Below are 17,061 nucleotides of genomic sequence, written 5' to 3'. Positions count from 1 at the left end.
CAGCTGTTTACATGTGATGAGAAGTTTTTAAACTAGCCTGCCTGATATTAGCTAGCTGTTTCTCTTTAAATTGAAGCTGCCAGAAATATTTCATTCTTGACAGAAGAAAAAAGAGGGGAAGAGCCATGATCAAGGAACCTTTTATTTGGCATAATTTGAGGCTATTTGTCTATTACTGGCAACAGCAATTGGGAGATTTGGTGTATTTCTGGCAAGTTTAAATTAGAAGGTTGTAACTCTATACACCTTGAAACTGATTTCTTTACCATCACAAGTACCATCAGAAAAGTCAACTACACTTGACTATTTATTTCAGAGGCAACAGTCTTTCACAGATTGTTTGAATACAATTTTGTGCATACACTAGTGCTTTTGGCATCAGCAGATTTAATATAATTTGAACTGATATCAGTGCAATAGATGGAATAATCTATATCCCAGGAAAAGTTACACTTAGCTGCTGCAGTTATTCCATATCTAGCATTATGGTGCTGTATGGTGTTTTCATGAAGAAACAAACTGGAGCAAGACAGATGAAAACATTTGGAGTCTCAGGCATTGAGGTCAGAGCACATTAAAAGAGAGATTTGGCAGACATCAAAGGTGGAGAAGTTGATATTTTCTACAGATTTTTGCTATGTTGACAGTGCAGCTTAATTTTCAATAATTAAGAATGTCTTATAGAAAGAGTGGAAAGTAACAGTAGGAAAATTGCTCATTTCTACTTCAGGGATGCAGGTTCTTTTCAAGTCAAAAGGAGTTGCTTGCTTGTATGATCTTTGGAACGGAAAATAAAGTCAAATAACTGCAACAAAAAGCTTATGCTTACACTTGAAATGGAAAGACTTCACCACAATTACCTCTAGCTGGTTTGTTCATTCAGATAAAGTGGTATTAGAACTGTATAAGTGTGAGTGAGGTATAAGTATGTGGTGGCTTGGTGAGACGTTCCTGGTTGGCCTCATTGCTGCAGCCCTGTCAGCACACATCAGCTGTAACCCATGGGAACTAAATACTTGTTAAAACAAGTGGTATTTCATCCTTCATGCTTTTTGAATTAATATTGTTTTAGCCATTTGCTGGGTGTACCAGATGATTGATGCTGTCACGCTGCAGATAAAATTTATCATTCTGTCATTTTTATTCAATATTTTAGAAGCATTTTGGTTCAAGTTGGAATCTGAAGGAATGTTACACATCTTTTTTACAGCTCATCTTAGTTGTAAAAATAATCCATCTAGCTCTCTGTGATTAATTAGTAGACATTTTCTAAACATAGGCCTAGAATAAATTAGTAAGGTAGTTGTACCTGAATGTGTCTTGAAAGATATGTGCTGTAGTTCTTTTTGAATTTCCTACAGGGGGATAGAAATTAATATGGTATCAAATGCAAACACACAAATATGTATATACACAAATATGTTTATGTCAGCTACATGAAAGGAGATCAGTTATGTTTAATTGCATGCATTATTTCACATTTCATAGTGAAAGTCACGGGCTAATATCAGCTATTCACAATTACATGGGGTGTTGTGAACAGCTTGTTACACAGAAAAAATTTTTTCACTCCTCGACTTTGAGCATATGTCACAGCTTTTACCTGTAAAGATGACCTACAAGGACTATGTTGTGTTGAAATCTTGGCTGGAACCTCAAAGCAGTATTTCAGTGGTTTTGTATTATCCATGACTATTAGCAGGTCATAAAATTACTCTAAAAAAGATGGAGACTGACATCTGGTATGGCAGAAGTTCCATTATGTACTTCAGAAATAGATACCTTATCTTCAAGTTTACTTGACTTGAATTTAGTCTGCATTAAATTATTTTGCTGGTGTCATAAGTTACTGCTGCTGAAATAAAGTCCAGCTTGGGGTGAAAGCAATGACAGCTAAATTTGCTTGCTCCTTCATAAACCTAACGCAGGAGATTGTGTTTGGTACCCTTCCACGTGTGCTACATCATGTGCTCTTTCTGTGTTTCCACAGGCCTTGAATAGGGGCATTGCTGCTGTCAAGGAAGATGCTGTGGAAATGTTGGCCAGCTATGGGCTGGCATACTCCCTGATGAAGTTCTTCACGGGTCCCATGAGTGACTTCAAAAATGTAGGTCTGGTGTTTGTGAACAGCAAGAGAGACAGGACCAAAGCAGTTTTGTGCATGGTTGTGGCTGGCGCTGTAGCTGCTGTATTTCATACTTTAATAGGTAAGGTCACATCTAGTTAATATGACTTTTAATTTGCTTCCCTCACCCATTCTTCAAAGTTCTTAAGCTGTAGGCTTAATATTTTATTTGTAAGTACAGCAGGAGATGAGGAGGAGATGAGCTCTCTTGGGCTGGTATCATGCCCATCCACACAAGTTTTATTGCTTTTTAAACAGGTTACTATGGAGCAGATTCCAAGCACAGGGCTCTCCTGCCTGGAAACAAAACATGCTACTGATCTCTTTCAGTCAGGTGTGTGAGCAGAACTTTGCTAAGGTTGACGGGTTGCCTGAAGCTGATAGCACAGTGTTACTGTTAGGTAGTGATGATCAGCTAGCAATATCTGCTGGGTTGGTTTGGCAGGACTTAAGGTGTGCTTGGTAGAGCTGCTTGTCAGTTCTTGGTGGCATTGTTGGTGTACTCCCTATGTACTTCCTTTTCTACTTATCTCACAGTACAAAAGTCTCAGCAGGCAGGTGCCAGCATCCTTGTTAAAATATCAGGTAGTAACTCTCTACTGCTGCTAGGCATCATCCACTTCTGTTGAATAATTAATCTGTGAGGAAGAGGTTAGCAAGAGCAATTTATACCAAGCAGAGACCAGCTCACTGAGTGTACTCTGAAACAAAGAAAATACACAAGCAGATACAAACTGAACATTAAAAAAAAAAGGCAGCCACAGGATTTGCCAGTTCTTGAGAGCCTAGAAAAATGGGATATCGACTCAAGCATCAACCACAGCAATAGAAGCCGTTTGACTTGGAAGACTTTAAACTTCATCCTCTCCAAGAACTCCAGGAGATTCTCTGCACCTTCTGGCTCATTCTACAGAGCTGAAACCTCTGGACCATAGCAACAAGGAATAGGAGATGCTGGAGGAAGAAGCAGAGTGCACTGCATTGAACAGGTAAAATCCTAAAAAGCTGAGAGTTGTAAGGGGTGGGAGGGAGGAGTGACAGCCTATGGAGGCATGTGATGGATTAGATCCACACCAGTAGGGTGTCATTCCATCACAAAAAATGGGAAATGCAAGTGTAATGGCAGTATCCTGAATTGCTGTGAAATATGAGAGTGGACTTGAAGGGAGGCAGCATTTATTATCAGGCTGTTAGTATCTCAAGGACAACACGTGCTGCAGTTCATCATTAGAATAGAATAGAATAGAATAGAATAGAATAGAATAGAATAGAATAGAATAGAATAGAATAGAATAGAATAGAATAGAATAGAATAGAATAGAATAGAATAGAGCTATTTCAGTTCCTGTCTGAGTAGGTACAAGATCCATGTGGTGAATACAAATGCCCCCAGCTCTTACCCTTTAACAGGCTGCCAGCTGTATTCACCAGCTCTATGTGCCTCCCAAGCACTACAGTTTGTTTTGACCATCATATTCTACCACTGGTACATGAGCCCTGTGCTATTTAGTTTTGCTCCATGTTACAGTCATTAAAAAATGCTTACAGTAATGGCTCACTAACCAGGGCAACTGTGTTCCAGGGATAAGATGTCACTGATTTTATAAGCTGAATCCATGCATACAAGTTAATTTAATTTGCTGATTTCCATTGGTCACTTCCTAAACATGTTTACATTTGAGGCTATTTTATTGAGTCAGTGTTATAAATTTTGGCCCATTTGTACATGTGGCTCTCATATTTCTTTGCTTGGAATGTTTCTTCAGCCCCCAGAGCTGCTCTTCTAGTTGCTCACTTGCTTTTCCGCCAATGCTGGTCAAAGTTTTTGCCTTTGCCAGCTGGATAAAAAGTTATTTTCTAGTCATACAGTGTTTTATTTTAAGCTAGGATAGATTTTAAGAAAGTTTTAAATATAACTATCAGATTTCCAGGTGAAAGACATAACTGGACTTTCCATGTGGGACTTCTTATTGAAAGGAGGTGTTTGGAAAAACGGTTGGAAAACCTGTCTGCTAAATTTCTTGCCTTTGCCTGGAAATAGAGCCCTGCTGAGTTCAGAACCTCTGAAATGCACTCTGCAGATACTGGGAAAAAAAGGAGGCTGTGCTTACCATACTTGAAAGTCCTGAATTAAAGGACTGCACACAATCTTTCATCTTTTTATGGTGACAGACTGCAAAATATTTTTTGGTATTTTAACTTGTCTATGCCTGAAAATATGCAAAGGCCACAGCAGAGACTGGCAGAGCGCCTGAGGGAATGGAGTTAGTCAGATTCTAGCACCAATTGCCTGGATGATGTTGCCAAATTTTATGTTCCAAGTTTCCTTTGAACCTATTTCAAGTCCTGATTAATTTGCTCTGACCCACAGATACACAGCCTGCCTAGCAGGAAGAAGAGAAGGATTCCAGTGGCAGGCAGCCTCCTAGGACCTGAGAGTACTCCTCAGCAGCTGCAAGCCTATCACAAGCCAGCTACAAGAGACACAAATACAGGTCAATGATGCTTGGTGGATGAAAAAGAGAAGCAAATAACACTTAGGGGACTGAATTTTTTCCACCTGCCATAAATATAGGGCTAAGGAAGATGACATGTCTATCTGCCATGGATTGTCAAATCCCAGGAAGAGACAGAAAACAAAAAGCCCAGTGAAATAAGGAATACCAAATGGAAGAAAACAAGTGATGGTAGAAACACAGTGACCACAATGAATCACCACATTTCCAACTGTGATAGAGACTATTTGCAGTCTACACACACAGCTCCTCACAAACAGTGGCCTCTACTCATGGGAAATATCAAACCAGACTGTTTCACACACCTGACTCATGCTTCATTGCCTCAGCACCAGCTCCCCACTGCTGCTTCCCCACCAGGGCTCACACAGTCCTCTGTGCCAGTGACTGGCTGAGCTAAACCACTTGAACTCACAGCTGCAAGCTCTGGGTCCCTCAGTCAGCACCCAGCCACATCCTTATGAAGGTCTGCAAAGTCCAAAGCATCTCCTGTCACTCCCTTTACAGGTAGCAGTAACAACTGAGATCCAAGTTGGCCAAAGGGATTCAAAACCATATTCTCATCCCACTTCCAACGCTGCTCTAAACCTTGTCAGTGCAGTATTCCTGGATTGGCTGTTGTGCTCTGGAAATAGAGTATAGTATTCTGCCTTCCTTCCTGTGGGCTAATTTGAGGGCAGCTACTGCCACCGATTAGTTTCCCTGGTGGGAAGTTCACTGTGGAGCCAGCGTCTAAAGTGTCTTATTATTTCAGAGATTGGCTTTTTGGTGGATTCAAGATGCTAAGCCTGTCTGCATATTTTTGACATCTTACTAAATTGCCAGTTTGACAGAGGAGAAAAGTCATTTATATAACATTATGCTAACATAATGCATTTCTTAGTGTTGCTGGTAAGTCTTACATACTAAGTGAATCTTTTAACATCAGTTTCATGAAGAGTATGCACATTTTCTTTGGCAATAAAACAGCTTTGTTCAACTTTTCACTAGTTTACTGAGAAAATTTGTGTCCTTTAGAATAATTTCAGTAGTTCTAGAAATGATAGGACAGCAGTTACTTTGAGGAAACATCCTCTTTGCTTTTTACTGATTAAAAACTACATGACAGGTCTTTATCATCACCAGGAGAAAAAGGATGGAACTTTAGTAACCAGTAAACTTAAGTGCAGGTTAACTTTTGCAGTAATCTATAGCAGATTAGATGGCAAAGACGTGCAAGTGATTTGTTTTGTGTCCATTTATTTCTGTCAGGCTGATGAGCGTGGACCACAGATTGCACAGGGGAGAACTTCAGCAGTTCCCAGCAATTCCACTGATACTTTTAAACTTCCCACATGCATGATCACTGCATGCACATTAAAAATCTCCACAGGAAGTGAGATATAGGTGTAACCCACCAATTCCAGTGTAACACTACTGGGATTTTCCAGAGACTAGAAGTTACAGAGTGGGTATGACAAGCTAAGGGGTTTTTTTAAAGTCAGTCTTGTTCTGACAAGACTGCTGTTCTGGTGTATACGAAACATTTTGCCCTGAAAAAAAGGGACAGCACAGGAACACAAATCAGAATATAATCTGGGATTGCTGCTTTCCCTCTCCTCCCCCAGATAAAAATAAAATGTTATTCATTAAAAATTTGTCCTACTTCAGCATGGTCATTGCCAAATCAGTAACATGCTTCTGTGGCTACCCCAACCCTTTTCCCACATGAGGGTGGTTTATTTTCAACAAGGTACTCAGGAAAAAGGAAGAAAGCCTATGACTAAAGCACTTTTGGATAGCAGCAATTGTATTTCAGTTTAAACAGGATAATGTTGAAACTTATGAAACATTGGCTTATATGAAGATATTTCAGATACTAAAAGTCATTCATAGATCTGGGAAAATCAGCTAATGCAATTTTGGGACTAGATTCCAGCACAGAAAAATATGATTGCAGTAATTAGTCTTCACTGAGATACTTCTAAGCTGTTTTGGTTTTCTTTAATTCATGTGTTGCTATAAGCAAAGAAAAAGAAATCACACCACCTTAAACACTCTGGTCATCTGAGCTTTCACATGGGGAAAACTTCCTCTGGGAGTTTTTTCTTTATGATTTAAGTGTGACATGCACAGTAGTAGTCAGCTCCAAACTAACTGCAGTACAGCTATTTGTCTGAGACTGCTGGCATCATTAAGAGTGTGTTGTTTTAAGGGTGTCTGAAGTTTGTGTGGTAGTAATTGGCTTGCTAGAGAAATCAGTGTAGGGACTAGGAGATCCAATTAGGTGTACAGTTTTCACTGTCATTTCTTGACCTTCTGGGTCTTAAAACTGAACTGAAAAACCAAAAGCAAGAATTCTTGACTTACGTTAAGAAGAAAATGCTTAACTTTTGTAGCAAATCTGATCCTTAGACATAGCAAAACAAATGAGGTATTAGAGAAGAGCAAACAAGCAGCTCATCTTGGACTTGGATTTCTCTGTTTTAGTTGAAATGATGCAAGAAGTGGGAAGCACCATCTGCTTCAGATTCATGTAATACTCTTTGGCTTGGTCTATGTTATTAATTTTGTACCATTCTTCATAATAGGTTTGTAACGTTGGCCAAGGTTAAGCTCTAATTGCATCAGCAGTTGCTGGATTCACAGCTCAGTGACACATGCCTGTATGTTTGTCAGTGAACCTCAGCTTGCTGAGTCCTTTGTGAGGTTGGAAACATTCATGGACATCAGCAAAAATGATTGTGTGCTTTCACTGACATATGAAAGAGTTGACTGTTTTGAAAATAATGTTTTAACTTTAACCATTGCAAATTTAAAATGAAAATCACGTTAAAAAGTGCAGTTAAACTTTTTTTTTGATGGGTGAGAGGTAAAACAAAATCTTTGAAGCTTCCAGAGCTCAGTGGTGATATCCCTAGAAATCTTAAAAATGTGGTGTTAGGAGTTGTAATGGTATAAGTGCCTTGAGAGTGCTCTGCCAATCTACAGTCCTTTTCTTAGAAGTGGGAGTAGTTCAGCCTCTGACCCTCTAATTCTGTCAATTTTTCTGTGGTAGTAAACTTTAGGGGGAAAAAAACAAAACAAAACAAAACAAAACAAAAAAAACCCCACAGAAACAAAAAAAAAACCGTTATGGCCTTTTAGAGACAAAAAATGTTACTTCTTACTGACATTCTAAACACTTTAAAAAAGTCTCATTTCAAACAGATGAAGGGCAGGAGAGCAGGGAGGGGTGACTTCTGCAGCATGCTGTGCTTCTAGCACTGCACTGCTGGAGGTGGCCCCTCCACAGAAGCAGGTTCCTCAGCATGGACTATGATTCTCAGTCCTTACGTGATAAGGTGGTGTGTTTCCTGCACTGGTTTTTACGTTTTTGTGCAGAAGTGTAAAGCACAGTCAGTGGAACCTAAGACAAAGTTCAGTGAATCTGACCTTCACACATGGTTTGCCTCACAAACTTCCAGATTTCTTTCCTTCATTGAAATAAGTTGATTCAGGACCATCCATAAATGCTCTGCCATAAAAGCAGCTTTCCACAAGGACTTAACACATAAAAACCCCTTCATAGCAGAGAATTCTCGAAACACTGTGTCAAGATTGATGCATGGCTATTCATGCAAAAATATTAAGAGGCTGTGCTTGATGTTTGATTAAACAGCAACAAGCACCTGAACACTTAAAGGACTAAACCTCCTTCTTCAAAATGAAGAAACATTGGAGTCCTGATTTAAATTTCTTCCTCGACCCTCTTCCAAAGGAAATGAGGCTGGGAGTGCCTCAGGAAAATTCCTAAACAACTTGGGATTTACTGAGTGAATTTGGAGGCTGAGTCCAACAGTCATAGTTCAAGGGAAAGACATGTAGATAGGGACCAGCGTAGGGAAGGGGGGTGTTTTTAACATTTCTAGTGTGTTTTGGGCAGTCCTGGTTATCTGGAATGAGGCTTGTGCTTGTTCATAGTGCTGTCATACCACCTTCTTTTATTTTACTATCTTGTTTACTCTGCCTTATTTGGACTCAAATAGCCCTTTCAGTTCTGTTAATAATTTAACTGCTGTATCTCTAAGCCATCAAGAAACAATGACAGCTTAAACTCCTCTTTAACTGTTTCCAAATACTGTTTACGAGTTATGAGAGGCACTTTTAGACTAAGAAGAATTAATTTGATGACTAATGTTAGCATTTGTCAATCCAGTTATGAGACCTTCATGCATGAAAAGGATCACTTTCCTGAAATACCCTATATAAAGATCTGTACAAAGATAATAGGGTTGTTATAAATGGAAGATTGGATAGATGTTCACATTTGAACTAGTTAACTTAGAAAATACACAAGTAGAAGAGAACTGAAATAAGGTTCCCCAGACACAAATAATTCTGCCATTACTTGCCTTTCGGGGGACTTCAGTCTAACAGCCTAATCATTCTTTTAATAACTATTGCAAGTGTATAGAGGAAATCAAGTAATGATGTGCAGGTCCTGAACATAGTTTATTAAAGGTTAATACTGCTCTGGATTATTTACCTCTGCATATTGTATTTGTCTCTGTAGTTCAGACTCCAGTCACAGCCTTTGTTATCCCTGGTTGTTGGGAAGACTCTGGGGTTCTTAAAACAGCTAGATGACATGGGTACAAACAGAACTGCAAGCAATTCTGCAAGCAGAGAGCTGTGTGGAGACTTCCTCTGTCTGTGCAGCCTTCAACCCAACCCTTTGTGAAGAGAGGCCTGGAAAGAGAGTGTGGTCCAAGATAGAAGTTGTCTTGGGTTGAAGCAGGACAGTGAAGTAACATGCTGGCAGTCAAAAGGGGGAATCCCCTGATTTCCAGAGGTGCCCTGTTCTGACTTGTGACTCTGCAGGTGCTGGGTCTAGAAAAGGAAGGAAACTGGGGCTGGCCAAGGCTGCCCAGGGACTGCACAGCAAAGCACAGAGTGTCCTGACAGGTCCTGGCAGAGGTGGTCATTAGGCAGAGTGAGGGAGAGGCTTAATAAGTGTGATTGTTGCATGCCCCACAAATCACAATATCCTGTTACAGCTTCGGGCAGGTTTACAGGTAATGTCATGAGAATGCAATGAAAATAGATGGTTTCAACATTTAAAAGGCACTGTATCCCATGAAATACACAATGCCTGGTGAAAACAGCTTTTCTAACAAAGAGCCTTGATTTTATGAAGGAGCAGTAGATTATCTGGAGTACCAGTGTGTTCGTTTAGCAAACAGATGTGGCACTCACTACACTCATCTCCCAGTCCAGCCATTTGTTATCACGCCTCTGCCAAAGGTTACTTTAAAAAGAACCATGAGAGCACTTCTTAGTCATAAACAGCAGCTGGTGAGACTGCAATATCTGAAGCCCTTGCAGCTGTTTGCTAAGTGGATGTGTGTCTGAGCTCCAAAGCATCACAGCCTTTCAGGTACTTCTGAATGTCTCACCCAAGAGTCCAAATGCAATATTTGTTTTTCATTCTTATCTTGTTTCTCTACAGCATATAGTGATTTGGGGTATTACATTATTAATAAGCTGCACCATGTGGATGAATCAGTGGGAAGTAAAACTCGGAGGGCCTTCCTTTATCTTGCTGCCTTCCCTTTTATGGATGCCATGGTGAGTGCCTGATTCAGAACTGAAATTCAATGTTAATGTTATATTTTTGCGAGCTTAGTTCACAAACTTTGTTGCCTGATGGGAAACTGAAGTATGCAGAAGTAAGGTGTGTCCTTTGCAGTCAGTAATTCTGTATATACCTAGACTCATCTCCTGCTACATGGAGAAAGCACCTGAGTGACTTCAAACATCCAGAGATCATGACAGATGTCAAAAACCTCAGCTGCCTTGTCAAAGTTACAGTACATGCATGTTAGAAAGCAGTGTGATATCCTGTGATAAGCTGCACTGCTTGTCTGTATGTGACCTCATTCTAATTTGTGGTGAAAGATTTAGATTTGCCATGCATTCCCAAATCACCTGCAGAGCTCACAAGGAATAAAATCAATATTTTCTCAAAGCAAATTTGTCAAAAAGATGTTTCTTACAATCAGTTTTTGCAAGTGCAGCTAGCTCCAGTATATCTCAAATTGGTTGAGCAAGAGAGCCACACATGAGAAGAGCTGCTGCTTCCCAGATCACCAGGCTCATTGCTTGTCATCACCAGGCCTGCACACGAAAATGTGGCAACTCTCTTTAATGCCTCTACCTCTGTGTAAAACTGGAAAAGGAGAACCTTCTCATGCCAATGCCTCCACCACCCTCCCATCCCTGTGTCTGTTTGAAACAGTCGCTGACAATAAAAAGAAGTTGGATCATTAAAAGGAAGTTGGTTTTCTTTTCCAGACAGGACTTAGTATAACTCAGTGGACCAATGAATACTACACTGCAGAGGTGCATCCAGCTGGTGAATGATTATTTATTAGATTATTTACTATCATATTTATCCTGTGCAGCATCTGATTTGTGAAGGGCTGTTTTCTTACTAGTTGTGCTCAGAAATTTCTATACAATCTGTAAATTTATGCCCTTTCTCCCTGCCACCCTGGCAATGAGAAACTAAGTGCAACAGTGCTTTCTCTGTATTTATGGCTTAATGCTGACCCAGGTTCACACCAAGTACTGCTGCAGATTTTTTGTGTACGTTACAACCAGAAAACAGCATTTTTGGACCTGAAATCATTCACAATATAATCACTTCCCAAACTTTTCTCTGGCTCTTTTTCAGGCATGGACCCATGCTGGGATTCTGCTGAAACACAAGTACAGTTTCCTAGTGGGATGTGCCTCCATCTCAGATGTCATAGCTCAGGTAAAGGCTCCTCAGAGAAGTCACTGTTCCCATTGTGTTATGGATCAGATGCTTTCCTAAACAGGAATTCTCTTGTCCAGAGAGTCTCTCTGTGCCTTCTCTCTCTTCCATGAGCAAGACACCAGAGGAAGAAATGTTGTGTGCTGCCCTCTGACTGTTCATCGTGTGAAGGCTATTTGCAGGCCGTTGTGGCTTAGGACAGTCTCACTTGACTAGATCAAGTCAGTTCCCAGGTCTGTTTGGCTTAAGGTCATGTCCTGAAGAACTTCTACAGCCCTGTTTCATAATGGCTGAGAAACAAGTTCTGTATATACACGTGTACATTTGGAGAAAAGAAAGGTCAGGCAAAGAGACCACTGGCTGCTACCAATCCTGAGGCTGAGAGAGTACTTTGAAAAAGATCTCTCTCTCAATGTGCATTCTCCCTAGCACTTCATGCACTTCCAGGGAAACCCTGAGCTGGAGGTGAAGGCATGATTCTCCAGCTGGCCTGTCAGTTTTGCACCTGGTATCTAATCCAAGGAAATGCAGTGTAAGCTGCCTTCTGAGTACTTGTTACTGTTCCAAAAGGTGAAGGCTCAGAAGTGCTCCAGAAGGGGTCTGTGATGATAACCCGTGGGTGATTCAGAGAAGCCAAATGTTTTTTGAACTTTCAGAAGAGAGGTGTTAACTGTCCTTTTGCTTTGTATTAGGCACACTCTAAAAACAACATCCAAACACACTGATGATGACCAGTGTTGTAGCATTTAGGAACCAATATACAGCCCTCTTTGGAAAACATATAAAAATATCAGGAATTGAAGAGTCCCAGCAACTGTGAACAGTTGCTGTACTGCCCCATTATCAGCTGAATGGTGTAATGACTGGATAAGAAAGAGAATAAAACAGTACAACATCAAAGGAAATATGAAGTCAATGGCACTCAGTTCAATTTTTCATAGCATTTTCCTCCCACTAAACATAAGGAATCCATAAATCAGGTTGAACCATGCAATCAGTTGCTACTCTCTGTTTGTCAGGTCTGCTCCATTACAGTGCTGCACTAAATCCCCAGAGATAATACCAATTACTGTAAATGACCTTAACCCTCAGGGTCTGCTCTTGTTCTGATGTGACCTACAAAGTTTCCTGACCCTGGGTGCGTGTCAGGTCACGCGCAGCTAAATACAGAAACAAATTCTTATTTTGGCCATGCCCTTTCCGCAGCAGTCAGTGAGTGGGGTGCCAGGGCTGTGAAGAATAAGACACCTGTCATCTTCTCTCAACAGAACACTGCACAGAGCAAGAGCAAATCCAGAACACAAAAAGTTGTGGCTGTCAAAGCCCAGAGCTCCACGCCTACGTCTGTGCCCTACACAGGGAGTAGGGGCACGGCAGTAGCTTCATGTGTGCATCCTTTGTGTCTGACTTTGCTTCTGTTTTCTGAAAAGTCATGTTTTTGTGGGTTTGAAAACCCTCATAAGCACTGGGGTCTGCCTCAGGAACATTTGCAGAGAGTGAGTGGTGTTTAAGTACTTTTACATGAGGGAGAGAACCTGCACCTGAACAGAGTATATTTTATTTCTTGTAACTCATTGAATGCCAGCATGTCCTGGCAGGATTGTCTTGGTTTTGCTCTTCACAGCACCAAACACAGTTGGCATTCCAGTTGTGCCCCCTATCCAGAGTCATTTGGAATTTATCAGGCATTTCATCCACTCTGTACTTAACAAAGAGAATAATATCATACTAATCAGTTCCTTTACATTTTATGGATTGAGCATTTAGTGGTAAGAGGATGAATCATGAACTGTTCATTAGCCCGAAAGTTTCCATTTAATTTACATTAATGTGGCACTCAGCTGAAAAGCAAATAATTAAATAGTGAAATTTCACTTGAAAAAGTTGAAAATTAGGTTGACATAAGACTTCCTGCTCCTAAATGTTGAAGTGAATATTTTAAAACATCTGGCTTTTCAATTGCCACTACCCTACTCACTGCCAAAAAAAAAAAAATTTAAAAAAGAATGGTAGGGCTTAGAAGCTGACCCTGGAAGCATGTCTCCAGCCTCAGTGTGTATCAGAATAGCACATTCTCCTGGGAAGGGTGACTCTCACCCACATGCTTGCTGCCAGACCTTGCCAGACTCTCATGCCAACCTTCTCCTATTTATGGGTTCTAGTCTGACACCTGCCCAACCTTCAAGTCCTGTTTCACATAGTATGAAGTTAAGTCTTGTTCTTCTCATGCACATGACCAAATACTGAGAAATCCTGGCTAAAGTTTCTACAGATACTGTAGCCATGCAAGTTGTTGGTTCAGATGGACTTAGTAGGAATCAGACAGGAGATGCATTGGCCCTGGAGAAGCACACAGACAAATTGTTGATCATCTGTTTGTTTTCTCTGCAGGTTGTTTTTGTAGCCATTTTGCTTCATAGTCACTTGGAGTGCAGGGAGCCTCTCTTGATCCCAATCTTGTCCTTATACATGGGAGCACTTGTCCGATGTACCACGCTCTGCCTCGGATACTACAGGAACATACATGATGTTATTCCTGACAGAAGTGGGCCTGAAATGGGGGTATGTCTTCATACTTGTGCTTTTTCAAACTCAGTAAACATTTTACTTGGGGTTTTTTGTGTTACAATACTGCATTAAACCACTGTGCATGAAAGGCCTTCTCTCTGTCCTGAAGGAAAAAACATTTTCAGTTAAGGAGGAATGGTAGAAATTATTCCAGCAGCAGCACATGTGACACATTGCCTTCCATGGTCAGTAAGGACCTCAGTAAGGACAGCACAGCATGAGCTAAGTGAACACCTTAGTTCATATGGAAGAAGATATCAAAATTTCTCTTTTTCTTTAAATGTAATATTGTTTTTCATGTAGCTTTGTCTGATAGTCAGAACACATTATGCAGATAGATACCTTATGCATTATTTATTGAGATCCATGGCACATCTTCTTTTGAATCAGTGTATTGCTACCATGAGTGAAAATATTTTAGGCTCCTCATATTGAAAATTATTGAAATGTGTGTACCAAACTGACAATGGATGGGAAAAGCAGAAAACCTTTCTCCATGATTTTGGTCCTGTGCTGCACATTTTTTTCCAAACACACTTCATTTTTTTTACTCTGTGTTGCAGGGAGAAGCTACAATAAGGAAGATGCTGAGTTTCTGGTGGCCTTTGGCATTAATTTTGGCAACTCAGCGAATAAGTAGGCCCATTGTCAACCTCTTTGTCTCCCGGGATCTTGGTGGCAGTTCTGCAGCCACAGAGGTAAGAAAGGCAGTGCTCTCCATTACTGCAAATGATCATTTCCATGGCATTACCTCTCAGTCAAGCTGGCAAGAAAAAAATTGTCTTAAGTACATTTCTCTTTAGTGCTCTTTTTATGCTTGATAAGAAGATTGCTTGGACTCTCACCATGAGCCCTTCTGCCAGGTCTGATGGGACCTCATCCTCAACAACACTAGTAGAAATTTTTCATTGAATAGTGCCTGCATCCCAGGTTTTCATGCTATACACATAGGTACATATAGTCTGGAGCATTTAGATCCCAGACATTTCAGGACAGTTGACAGTAGTCCTATGTCCTACTCTTTCCTGTCATGTATCTTTCATGGCTGTACAAACTGAAGTGAAACTACTGTTAGGAGTCAGTGCATCACACAGAACAGTGTAGAGACATAAAAAAGCACATAATTACAAAAAAATCTGTCTCCTGGTTGAGATATGAAATGCACCCTGTTTCTTTTGAGGACTTTCAGATTACTCCAGTAAGTCTCCTACAGCTGTTGGGAGACAGATTTCTGATTGTATTGTAGAGCCTTTACCAGTGCTCACCACAAGCTGACCCATTCTCTTAAGAAGTCTGGGGGACTTCTGCAGTCAGCTTTGTGCGAGGATATCTAGATGCATATTGTCATAGGATAGGCAAAGCTGTAAGTTACTAAATGAAAAAAAAATAATTCAAAGAACTGCTGTTAATTTTGTCATACATGATACTGTGTATTCCACTCACTCAGGAGGTGCCAGAGACTGCAAATAAACAGCTGTGAGAGCTTAAGAAACTTAATGCTTTTACATGTGTGATTCAGGGATCAGTCTATATGTACAAGGGGAGCCAGAGGTTAGAAAAGATCAGTTTTGTATTTCTTGGTGACTTTTGATTTCAGATGCATCACATTTCATGGCTAGCCAGTTCCATTTTGTTGCTATTAGGATGACTCCAAATACATGTCACAGCTGGTGATTTACTAGCAGTTTTACACTAACAGTAATGGTCACATTCTAACTTTCTCTGATTTCTGAAATAATTGCCTCTGAAAAGGGAGGTGCTAGCAGCACAGATAACATCAGTGTCTGGAGCATACTCCAGTATCCACAGGAGTTTTACAGGTCCCCTGTTCAATAATAGCAGCAGCTTTCACTGTGTCTCTCTGAAGGACTAGGCTTTTGTTTGGACTGCCAGCACAGTTGTGGTGATTGGGCTCCCTCTTTGATAGTGGCTTTCATAAGGGCCTTTTTCACCTGTAAAACACAGGTGTTAGGCATTTGGGAAATCTTTCATGCATGTATGTTGGAATAACACTAATTGAGGAAAAATACAGGGAAAAAAACCACTGCTAAAAACTTAATATTTTCATCCAAGTGGAATCTAGCATACAAAATGTGGTAGTGAAATTCTTTTTCCTTTAACAGGTACTGTGTCTTTGCAGTCTTTTTGGATTTAACTATGAAAATAAGCAAAATAGCTTTTATATTCCTTACTCAATTTAACCCAGTCAGGTTTCATACAGATAGAAATTCTGATGAAAATACAATAATGGGAGGATGTGTAATTTAAAAGGGTACTATCTTAAAATTCCAATTAGTTTTATTTGCACCAATTACTTTTTAAAGGTACATTAAACATTATTAAAGCTATTATTAGCAGGGAAGGATCTATACCAGTCTCTTCCTCTCTATGGATATCACTACATTTCACTCTCATTTTAAACAGCACAGGGAACAAATTAGCTTGCCACATGGTCCCATGTTTGTATAGATGTTTTAACCAAGCAAAGACAGCAGTTACATTTATAATGGGAAAATGGGCTCAGACAATCAAGAAAATGTATTTTGAAAGTTTGGGGGTGAAATAGAAACAGCAGTCATTAAAAAAGGTCTTTCTTGACACTACTCCTGCTGGATGTAAAATGAATCAGAAATGTGTGGATTGTAACAGATCTGAACCTGCAGACAATAAGCACCCAAGCATTCTAAATTAATGTGTGAGCAGGATCCTGTCTTTAATAAACCTCTTGGTCTGTACTTGTGGGAGTGTAAAAGGGCCTAAAAAGTCTTAAAACTTCAGGCAGTGAATTGTTTCTTCCCATACAAATGTTCATCTGGAATTATTTTTGTCTGGTGCTCACTGATGAGCACCAGAGTGGAGAGAGGTGGATATTTTGTCTCATGAATGCCTTGTGCCCCCAAGCAGTCAGATTGATGTCCAAACTGAGTCAGCCACTGATGTCCAATGATTTATAGTCCGTCTGTCTTGCTTTATTTATGAATAACTGAGTAAAATGTATATAGATTGAAATTATGGGGTATGATCCAAAATTACTGTGAGCTGCAAGGCATTCTGCTGCTCAGGTGTCTGTA

The 17,061-nt window shown here is 40.2% G+C and overlaps 1 protein-coding gene and 1 long non-coding RNA gene across 2 annotated transcripts in view; both read left to right on the top strand.

The window, feature by feature from the left end:
- Window positions 1-17,061, top strand: part of ANKH (ANKH inorganic pyrophosphate transport regulator) — a 96,333-nt gene that overhangs the window by 53,649 nt on the left and 25,623 nt on the right. The window contains exons 2-6 of the mRNA XM_056483256.1: window positions 1,991-2,207; window positions 10,112-10,230; window positions 11,339-11,422; window positions 13,814-13,984; window positions 14,554-14,688. Coding sequence (XP_056339231.1) covers window positions 1,991-2,207; window positions 10,112-10,230; window positions 11,339-11,422; window positions 13,814-13,984; window positions 14,554-14,688 — 726 coding nt within the window. The remainder of the gene's footprint in view (window positions 1-1,990; window positions 2,208-10,111; window positions 10,231-11,338; window positions 11,423-13,813; window positions 13,985-14,553; window positions 14,689-17,061) is intronic.
- Window positions 2,230-5,627, top strand: LOC130248996 (uncharacterized). Its single transcript, XR_008839722.1, has 2 exons — window positions 2,230-3,114; window positions 4,497-5,627. It is a non-coding gene; the product is annotated as an uncharacterized LOC130248996 (long non-coding RNA).

Source organism: Oenanthe melanoleuca, chromosome 2 (genome assembly GCF_029582105.1).
Source record: "Oenanthe melanoleuca isolate GR-GAL-2019-014 chromosome 2, OMel1.0, whole genome shotgun sequence".
NCBI classification, from domain to species: Eukaryota; Metazoa; Chordata; class Aves; order Passeriformes; family Muscicapidae; genus Oenanthe; species Oenanthe melanoleuca.
The sequence above is the reverse complement of the archived record's forward strand: the minus strand, read 5'-3'. Positions and strand labels throughout refer to the sequence as shown.